This window comes from Oncorhynchus tshawytscha, linkage group LG15, assembly GCF_018296145.1.
Source record: "Oncorhynchus tshawytscha isolate Ot180627B linkage group LG15, Otsh_v2.0, whole genome shotgun sequence".
NCBI classification, from domain to species: domain Eukaryota; kingdom Metazoa; phylum Chordata; class Actinopteri; order Salmoniformes; family Salmonidae; genus Oncorhynchus; species Oncorhynchus tshawytscha.
In genome coordinates this window covers 21,026,365-21,037,463 of record NC_056443.1, presented here as the reverse complement: position 1 = coordinate 21,037,463, position 11,099 = coordinate 21,026,365, and the positions used below count along the sequence as shown (strand labels likewise).

The 11,099-nt window shown below is 41.6% G+C and overlaps 1 protein-coding gene and 1 non-coding gene across 2 annotated transcripts in view; both read right to left on the bottom strand.

Annotated features, from left to right (window-relative positions):
- The window catches only part of LOC112214684 (kin of IRRE-like protein 1), a 39,363-nt gene extending 35,280 nt beyond the window's left edge, over window positions 1-4,083 (bottom strand). Inside the window, exon 1 of the mRNA XM_042298287.1 lies at window positions 3,781-4,083. Within this exon, the coding sequence (XP_042154221.1) occupies window positions 3,781-3,826 (46 nt within the window). The 5' untranslated portion in view covers window positions 3,827-4,083. The remainder of the gene's footprint in view (window positions 1-3,780) is intronic.
- A 1,217-nt stretch (window positions 4,084-5,300) lies between these two features.
- trnar-ucu lies at window positions 5,301-5,374 on the bottom strand. Its single transcript has one exon. It is a non-coding gene; the product is annotated as a tRNA-Arg (tRNA).
- Between the last annotated feature and the right edge of the window lie 5,725 nt (window positions 5,375-11,099).

The following is an 11,099-nucleotide window of genomic DNA, read 5'->3' as shown; positions in this document are numbered from 1 at the left end:
ACAGAGCAGCCAGTCAGGCTTGAGTAATCGTCCCTTTCTCCCCCCTGGCCCCCAACCCCTCCCTCTCCCTCCCTATTCCTGCCTCTCTCTCTCTCCCCCCCCGCTTTCTTTCTTTTCATCCCCCACTACAACCACCCTCCGAATAAAAACTCTAATCGGTCTTGATCTGGGCCCCCTCGACTTCACCCACCTGCCCACCAGACCACCCTCCCCACTATCGCCACACCAGAACCCCCCAAACACAACTTTTTACCACCCCTCCCCCGACCCCCAAATTGTCTCTCAGCAAAATGTAGACACACACAGTTAGAAAACATGGCAAAGAGGCTCAGTCAGATGTGTCTCTTTCTCTCTTCTATTCCTCTGTCTCTCTCTTTCTCTCTCTCTTTCTCTCGCCCTCTTTCTCTCCCTCTCTCTTTCCCTTTCTCTCTCGCTTTGTGGTTTTAGAAACTCCATTGGTTAGGCCAGTCAAACAGCTTTAGTAGGGTCTTTAACGTCTACTGCTATAGGCCCGAACGGCTTGCTGTCATTTTGAGTTGCTACATAATGCTATAATTGAATATGTTTAATTTATTACACACATAAGTTTTGATTATTTTATAGATTAATACACTATACATGATAAACAATGAGCCTCAATAGGCGTAATCTAATTTGTAGTTTTCTAGCAAGTTTCATTGTCTGTTTTTGTACCTTTACAATAAACAATAGGACAGCCCTACTACTATGTAGTAGTATGTCTGCTTCCAACTCACACCCTCAAACACCCTCAAACACATAAATCCCCTAAACACAGCTCACTTTCCACCCCACGTTCCAGTTCACACTCTCAAACACCTAGATCCCCTTAACGCAGCTCACTCTCCAGATCCTAATCACCTGAATTCTAATCACCTGTTCACACACCTGGAGGTCATTATCACACACTATTTAGTTCAGTTCTTTGCACCCCATCACTAATGATGCCTTTTGCCTATACCCTGCCTGTACTTTAGCCTATCGGATTTCCCGTTACCTACCTATTGCCTGATCTCCCGGACTACGTTACTAGCCTTTTCCCTGCCTGTACTGTTGCCCTTTTTGACCCCCTGTGTATGACCTTCTGCCTGCCCCTGGACCCAGATACCTGCCTCCTCCTGTGGTCCTTTGCAATAAGCACCTGCTGCGCCCTGCGCTTGAATCCAGCTCTCTGTCTCCCCTCGTGTTCATTACATTATGTGTCAAAATTAGTTTTAAAGCATCAAGTCACATTGTGTTGACATTGAACGTCACACTGTAGCATAGCCATAACTAATGTGAAGAAAATGCTAACTATTGCTTGATTACATTATGGAATTGTGAGTATATCTCATTGTTACATCCACATTATGAATAGACCCACATGTGACTTAAACTACACAGTCTCATGAGCTACATGTTCCATTTCAATGTTTTTTAGCAATATTTACACAAAAAAACGTTGAAATAGAATATGTAGCTCATGAGACTGGGTTGGGTTGTTTGGTCGGTAATGTGTGTGTGTGTGTGTGTGTGTGTGAATATATGAATGTGTGTGTGTGTGTCTGACAAAACCCTCCCTTGTTTCTGATACACCCATTTTCTACAAAACATTAATCATGACCTCATCCTCCCTCCACCTATCCAATTAATTGGGGTACATAACCTCATCATTCCCTTTCAGACCATATTATCCATATTCACCTTTACTATCTTATCCATTCAATGTGGTATTCGTCTCGGTTTCCTATGTGTGGACAGCAGTTGGTGATACTTAAATATCTGAAATTCAGAAACGACAAAACAATGCCAGTCTAGTGTATGCATGAAGTAGTTGTAACATTGTTCATTCAGGACAGAGGCTGACAAATGTTGCACCTGCACTGAGGCCTTTGTTATAGCAGTCTAGGTAGGTACAGTTGCAACACCAAGTTGCAGTGTCACAAAATTACCAGGTGTAGGCTACTAACAACAATTGCAATTTCATGGATTATAAAGAGTCTTTGCAGGACATACATTTACATTTCATACCATATGAAATGCCTGTTAAGAAAACTAGAAATGTAGAATAGTTTTGATCTTCAAGTGTTTTGAGAGCAGTGTTTTGGACAGGCAGTTGGAAGAGTGTAGCCTACACATGAATGATAACATTGTGACATTGTGCCATTGCCATAATGAGCGCAGTGTGTGACACATAGTTTACAGCCACGTAACTAACACGTGTGTGTGTGTGTGTGTGTGTGTGTGTGTGTGTGTGTGTGTGTGTGTGTGTGTGGCTTGTAGCAGAACCACTCATGTGCACTGATGGATTTATGAGAGAAAACTGCTGTCGGGGAGCCGAGGAGGGCTCCCTGCAGAAAAACAACAAGAATTTGCATGTTGATTTGGGTTGAAGGGGTTACATTGTATTTAGTGTGTGTGTGTGTGAGTGTGTGAGTGAGTGAGTGAGTGAGTGAGTGAGTGAGTGAGTGAGTGAGTGAGTGAGTGAGTGAGTGAGTGAGTGAGTGAGTGAGTGCATGCTTCAGCTTCGATCCATGTGAATAAGATGTATTAGTATGTTTTGTAGTGTGTAATGACCATTCATAACAATTACTGTTTATAGCTGCCACTCTATAGGCCATCTGTCAGTTGTTTTACAGGATTAGGCAGTGAAAAGGTGATACAATACTAACATTTAGCATTCCGTGTATAGTTATACTAGTATACTAATATTGTGTATGGATGTTGAGTGAAGGACAAAAGCGTTGCGCTAGCCTATAGTGATCTAGAAAGAGACACAGGCTACATGGATGACATCATCCTATATAGACCTTTCAAACACGCCCCTTACCTACGATAAAGTGCTAGGCTGGTCAGTACCTGCGCGTGCCCGCACATTCACAGTACACGCACTCTCTGACTGTCACGCACAACAAGGTAGACAATGAAAAGGGAGGGTTGCCTTGTGCCGTGCGCGAGCACAAGGAAGATGCTGTAATCGAACAGGTAGTCTAAGAAATCACGTCCACCTTGAGCACATGTCTCCTAGCAACTACGTTATAACAATAGCTGTTATACCTGTCAATGCGCATGTATTAAAGATATGTCATCTAGATGACACTAGGGGGTATTATACGTGAAGCTATGCTGGCCATACCTCGATTCGAAATGAAATATATGGAGAAAAAAAGTCCCCATTCCAATCTTTGTGTCGCGCGCACGAGCAGAGCAGAATACAGCGGCAGCTACGCATGGCAAGCTGGAGACCGTCTACAATGGCCTTGGTGTGTGTGTATGTGTGCGTGCGTGTTATTAGGCTACATTTCTATCTCAGGCACCAATAAAAAATGGCAAGCAACGTTTGAATGATTGACACAAGCCGTTCCCAAATTACAATATCAAGCACCTTTGGTCAATAATTTTAGACGCGCACTGTCATTCGAATCACGTCATTTCTGCCTAACATCATATTTGAAAAAGGCAATAGGCTACTGTATGCACAGGACTAAGGTCATATGGTAGATACTAGATTTTCGCCCCAATCAGGCCATGATCATGTTAGACACACACACACACACTGTGGAATAGCCTACCATTCACACTGCCCCGCATATGACAAACTCGAGGCCATATACGCAGAAAAGAGGAGCATCTACTTCTATCGCTCTCTCACATACACACACAAGCACATAACTGAAACGAATCTAGAGCAACTTTCCCCCTCATCAAGTTTAACAAGCCTCGGTATTGTTCGACAACATGAAACAGTGTCTCGTTTATTAGGGAAGGTAATCCTTATCTTACCACGGTGAAAACTCAACGCCAAACTCAGGAGCAGAAGCCTATGCATCGTTCAGAAGACCAGCAAGCCCGTTAGCTCAATTCTCCGTGAGGACAGCATCAAAAAACTCCGTTTGATTTTATTCACCACTATCGGGCAATTGTAATCCTTCCAGTGAATATATGTGACGATTTTCGTCGTTGTCCACCTCCCCTTTCTACTCTTTTTTTTACGGTTTAGATCATTTCTCCGTTTTTTCCTCCTCTCTCCTTTTTGCTGTCTGCTCTTGCGTGCTCGGCGACAGTCCGTTTTCTCATTAACGGCGCAGTCCTTTCTCTCTCGCTCTCTCCTCTCACGTACGTCAGCACCACAGCACACACCCCTCCTCTTTCTAGTCGGAATCTCGCAGTAGATGGTAGTGATACCTCTATTATATTTTCATGTCTTTGTCACCAGAGAAAAACTACACGAATTTCTCCATAATGTTTGTTGGATTTTTGCCATTATATCTGTGTTTGTCTATTTAAGAGAGATTGAGTAATAGGTCACAGATCTGATGACATGTCATGGTAATGGAGTGCTGATTTAGTTGAATCATTCTGCAAGCAAACCCTTCTGCAAACATTCTGCATGGCAAAACCAAGTTCTGCCCCAGAAGTGGCAGCGTCTGTCTCCTCCTTTCTCTCAAAGTAATGAGGAAGTATAGCCAGATACATAGGCTATACATACATGTCGTTTTCAATGTCCCCATTGCGCCTGTATAGTGGGCTGTAGGCTGCTCTCATATCAATCTCTCTCGGCTTTGCATCAGCCCAGGCTACATCGCGGTGTTGGAGCGCCCTCAAGTGCACTGACTCAATAATTACTCCCAAACAACTGGAAACACTATTAAAATGCCTACACACGGATGCACCTCGTAGAAACAACACATTAAGTTACACAAATGTATTCACTGAAACATATAGCCACTATAATTAGGATTCCAGGTATTGTCATCATTAAATTGTTCTGCTGTTGACCCGTTATTGCATGTGTAGCTAATTCACTGGACTGGCATTGATGTATTTTTTACTAAATAAGTGATTAATTTTCTACCATTACTCAGAGGATCTACTTGAGAAAAACTATATTGGAATGGATTGTTTGTGCGGTGAAATAAATCTGTCTATAGTAGCCTAGTCTGAATTGTTGTTATAATTAAGGTCTAGCAAGAATTTCTGTTTTATAATTACCTTGATATTGTAATGCTCAATATGTGGTCGAATATGCTATTCTATCAGGTAAATATATATATTTTTTAAATTTATCATTGTTTATTTGATATCAATTATTATTATGGTTAGGCTATGTGATGAATACAAGTATAGCCTACATATCATGGGGTGTAGAGATGTAGTGAAGTGCAGTATTATATTTAGAACATTTAGAAGGATGCATTGAATGAAAAGGTGCCTGCAGTTTATTATCGGACAGTATTAATTACATCATACATTTTCTGTAATAAAAAATCCGCAGGTCTGCCATGTGGCACCCAGAGGTGACCCATCTCTGCCGGGACTCGAACCCGGAGCCTCTGGATTAGAAGTCCAGCGCGCTATTCCATTGCGCCACAGAGACTGCGCCAATAAACATGATTCCGGCACGGTTTAGATACTCACATCCTTCTATGTCGACGCTTTCAGCATCCCTGCAGCATCAGGACCACTCTTCTTGGACATTTTGGCTCTAAGAAAAAGGCCAGTAGAGGGCGCTGTACGCGGTCTCTTCAATGCAATTCGCACGCTCGAGCCTCTCTCCAGAGCCAAAATGGCGATGTGGTGAACATGTATTTAATTTAGGCTTTAATACAAAGCGTTGTGCAATAAGGAGCTTGAAAGACAATAGCCAAATAATTGTGTGGAATAGTAGATATAGCTTGCGTCGTTACATCATCCCCCTTTTCTGTATACTAACTGAGGGATTTTATTATTTTGGTGAATCCGCACAGAATAAAACACGCTCAATCAAGTAAACTGTCTGTAAGCTACTGTTACTTTCTCATTATTTTAGCGTAATTTGTTCAAATTTTTATCAACCATCACACCATGCACGGATGGGTGGAAATGAATGCACAAGTGGACAGACAGCATCGACAGCACTCAGCGTCTGTACCAGAATCTTAAGTAGCCCCAACTACATTGCACCGCGGTTGCATCATAACATCCCCAGTGGACATTCCTTTTTCATAAGGTTCCATACGGGATAGATTATGATGATTGAAAACATTGTATTAGGTATGATTGAATTTAGCTTTACTGCTGTCAGCCAATAGAAATGCATTGAAAAAAAGATTCACTACATGGAACAACAGATAGTAAAACCCCAAAAATTAAAGGAAGTTTCTTCTGAAGATTATTATTATTATTTTTACATGTAGTTATCCCTTTATTTTAATCAATCAAATTTATTTACAAAGCCCTTTTTACATCAGCTGATGTCACAAAGTTCTATACAGAAACCCAGCCTAAAACCCAAAACAGCAAGCAATGCAGATGTAGAAGCATGGTGGTTAGGAAAAACTCCCTAGAAAGCCAGGAACCTAGGAAGAAACCTAGAGAGGAACCAGGCTCTGAGGGGTGGCCAGTCCTCTTCTGGCTGTACCAGGTGGAGATTATAACAGTACATGGACAAGATGTTCAAACGTTCATAGATGACGAGCAGAGTCAAATAATAATAATCACAGTGGTTGTAGAGGGTGCAACAGGTCAGCACCTTAGGAGTAAATGTAAGTTGGCTTTTCATAGACAATCATTCAGAGTTAGAGACTGCAGGTGCGGTAGAGAGAGAGAGTCGAAAACAGCAGGTCCGGGACAAGGTAGCACGTCCGGTGAACAGGTCAGGGTTCCATAGTCACAGGCAGAACAGTTGAAACTGGAGCAGCTGCACAACCAGGTGGACTGGGGACAGCAAAGAGTCATCAGGCCAGGTAGTCCTAAGGCATGGTCCTAGAGATCAAGTCCTCCAACAGAAGAGAAAGAGAAAGAGAGAATTAGAGGGAGCATACTTAAATTCACACAGGACACCAGATAAGAGGGGAAAAATACTCCAGATATTACAGACTGACCCTAGGGCTCAGGTCCTCCGAGAGAAGAGAATTAGAAAGAGAAAAAGAGAGAGAGAATTAGAGGCATACTTAAATTCACACAGGACCTGATAAGACAGGAGAAATACTCCAGATAACAGACTGACCCTAGCCCCCCGACAAACTATTGCAGTATAATTACTGGAGGCTGAGACAGGAGGGGTCGGGAGACACTGTGGCCCTGTCTGACTATACCCCCGGACAGGGCCAACCAGGCAGGATATAACCCCACCCACTTTGCCAAAGCACAGCCCCACACCACTAGAGTGATATCTTCAACCACCAACTTACTATCCTGAGACAAGGCAGAGTATAGCCCACGAAGATTTCCCCTACGGCACAAACCCGAGGGGGGCGCCATCCCAGACAGGAAGATCACGTCAGAGACTCAACCCACTCAAGTGACGCATCCCTTTCAGGCAGTAAACTATCTCTATATATACTTCCATATTTTTTACAACTGGTACTGGGTACCTTTAGAAGAGTCTTGTGAGGCTTGTGTTCATGAGAGTCTCATCGTTTACGTGAGAGTCTCAGCTTTCAATATTTTTTTTAATTTTTATTTTTTATTTCACCTTTATTTAACCAGGTAGGCCAGTTGAGAACAAGTTCTCATTTACAACTGCGACCTGGCCAAGATAAAGTAAAGCAGTGCGACACAAACAACAACACAGAGTTACACATGGGATAAACAAACGTACAGTCAATAACCCAATTGAAAAATCTATATACAGTGTGTGCAAATGTAGTAAGATAGAGTGGTAATAGTTGCTAGGCCAAACTGTTTGGACTCTACGTACATTTTAGTGAGAAGACCGGATTTCGGGATGTCTCATTGTCTGACAAACACAGCTCTAGATCTGCCACCTTTCACCGCAGATGTGGAAGGGCGAGATCGGTGGAGGCGGTGAATTGAGAAGCAGCCCATGAAACATTTGTATTATGTTAATTCGATTGTATAGCTGTTATCACAGTTATAGTCCTTAATATTTCACACACACGACGTAATCTGGAAAAACCCTGGGCCATAGTTATAGCTTTTAAATAGGCCAAAGTTTTTCTTGGTCAGGCCACAAAGTCAGATAAAACTAAGGGTCACATAACAGAAAAATCTGCCAACAGAAGAGTCTCTTCACAATTTCTATCTTGTTTAATATGAACACTCATCCACAAATAGCCTTGTATTGACCTTTGAGCGGTGGAGGAGCAGGAAGTAGAATAGTATTCACCCGTAGTAGAGCTGGTGGTCTTCTGTGGCATGATTGGCTGGGAGCCAGCTGCAGTTCATGGCCTTAGAGGAGTAGATGGAACACAGGAAGTTCATCATCATCTCTGTTATAGGAGAGAGATTTACACCCAAGTCAATTACATTAAGTTAACTCTTTAATATATAGGGCGATTTGGATCAGAGCCTTAGTCTGGGTGATGGGTTTGTTGGTTGGTTTGGTCTTTTATGTAAATGTACTGTATATGTCTGTGGAAAATAATTTGACCTTAAATTTGCCCAGAAAAACTTAAAATAAATATTATTCAGTGCCAGACTACAAGTGCTGCTGCTAGGGGTGGGAGGAAGAAGGTATTTGTATAACTGCATTACACCTGTAGAAGCATCAGAAAACAGTGGGCAGACAGCCAGACATATTCAACAGACATCTCTATTCGGTTCCATGAACGCTCCGTGCAGAACTCCTTCATCCAAAGATAAAGTCACATTTCTTGGTGATAGGAGCTCTAAATAAAGAAACAATAGCAACACTTTTTATGGTCATGCTCAAGGGGTTTTAATTAAGCAATAAGGCCCGAGGAGGTGTGGTATATGGCCAATACACCACGGTTAAAAGGGTTGATCATAAGCGCGACGCAACGCAGAGAATTTGTATGAGAATTTCACATACAACCTTTCGGGAGATTTTCGTAGCAGGACAAGAGGGAGAAGAAAATACTTTCATTCCATTTATACCAGATCTGGCTTGTTTATATTCCAAATCAATTGTTGACCAATCCACAGACCAAACCAAAGGTTATAAAACGAAGATAACCAATCAGGTTGAACCAGCCAACATCCTCTAGGAAGGGGGTCACATCTAGGTGTGGTAATTTAAGGGAGTGGGTTCGGTTGCAATAGAGATAATTCCTTTGAGTACAAAAGAGATTGTACCATACAGCGTCGTCAGAGTTCACTCTGAACAAACACACTTTACAACAAAGATCATACATCCATATAGATGGCATCAAAGTTTTAGATAGATGCCAAACATAGCTGCAGTAGTTTTATCCTATAAGCCCATAGAAGTCTTTGGCCATTTGCCATGAGGCCAGAGGTGGCAGAGTGCACAGTTTAGGGCCGAGCCTACAAGACCAATCCTCCATACAGAATCTTTCCAGATTCTTGATATCTTTCATCTGCGCTTATGGACTGCTCTCTTCAACTCAAACCAATAGAGTTCAAGTCCAGAGATGGATATGGCCATAGCAAAATGTTGATTTTTTTTGTTGGTCAATTAACAATTTCTTTGTGGATTTTGATATGTGCTCCGGGTTACTGTCTTGCTGGAAGACTCACTTGTGACATGGCATGTGTATTTGGAAAAAGTACTCATTTGTCATATTTGAGTAAAAGTGAAGATGGCTTGATAGAAAATGACTCAAGTAAAAGTAAAAGTCATCCAGTAAAATACTACTTGAGTAAAAGTCATCCAGTAAAATACTACTTGAGTAAAAGTCATCCAGTAAAATACTACTTGAGTAAAAGTCTAAAAGTATTCGGTTTTAGATTAACTTAAGTATCAAAAGTAAATGGAATTGCTCAAATATACTTAAGTATAAAAAGTAATAGTATTCATAATGTATAATTCCTTATAAAAAAGCAAACCAGACGGCACAATATATACAGTACCAGTCAAAAGTTTGGACACACCTACTCATTCAAGAGTAGAAAATAGTAAAAATAAAGAAAAACCCTACAAATGAGTAGGTGTGTCTAAACTTTTGACTGTTACTGTAAATATATATATATATATAAATCATAATAATAATTATTATACAGTTGATGACGGAAGTTTACGTACACTTAAGTTGGAGTCATTGAAACTCATTTTTCAATTACTCCACACATTTCTTGTTAACAAACTATAGTTTTGGCAAGTCGGTTAGGACATCTACCTTGTACATGACACAAGTCATTTTTCCAACAATTGTTTACAGACAGATTGTTTCACTTATAATTCACTGTATCACAATTCCAGTGGGTCAGAAGTTTACTTACACTAAGTTGACTGTGCCTTTAAACAGCTTGGAAAATTCCAGAAAATGATGCCATGGCTTTAGAAGCTTCTGATAGGCTAATTGACATAATTTGAGTCAATTGGAGGTGTATCTGCAGATGCATTTCAAGGCCTACCTTCAAACTCAGTGCCTCTTTGCTTGACACCATGGGAAAATGAAAAGAAATCAGCCAAGACCTCAGAAAAATTATTGTAGACCTCCACAAGTCTGGTTCATCGTTGGGAGCAATTTCCAAACGCCTGAAGGTCCCACGTTCATCTGTACAAACAATAGTACGCAAGTATAAACACCATGGGACCACGCAGCCATCATACCGCTCAGCAAGGAGACGCATTCTGTCTCCTAGAGATGAATGTACTTTGGTGCGAAAAGTGCAAATCAATCCCAGAACAACAGCAAAGGACCTTGTGAAGATGCTGAAAGAAAAAGGTACAAAAGTATCTATATCCACAGTAAAACAAGTCCTATATCGACATAACCTGAAAGGCCGCTCAGCAAGGAAGAAGCCACTGCTCCAAAACCGCCATAAAAAAGCCAGACTATGGTTTGCAGCTGCATATGGGGAGAAAGATCGTACTTTTCGGAGAAATGTCCTCTGGTCTGATGAAACAAAAATAGAACTGTTTGGCCATAATGACCATCGTTACGTTTGGAGGAAAAAGGGGGAGGCTTACAAGCCGAAGAACACCATCCCAACCGTGAAGCATGGGGGCATCATGTTGTGGGGGTGCTTTCCTGCAGGAGGGAATGGTGCACTTCACAAAATAGATGGCATCATGAGGGTGGAAAATGATGTGGATATGTTGAAGCAACATCTCAAAGCATCATTAAAGCTTGGTCGCAAATGGGTCTTCCAAATGGACAATGAACCAAAGCATACTTCCAAAGTTGTGGAAAATGGCATAAGGACAACAAAGTCAAGGTATTGGAGTGGCC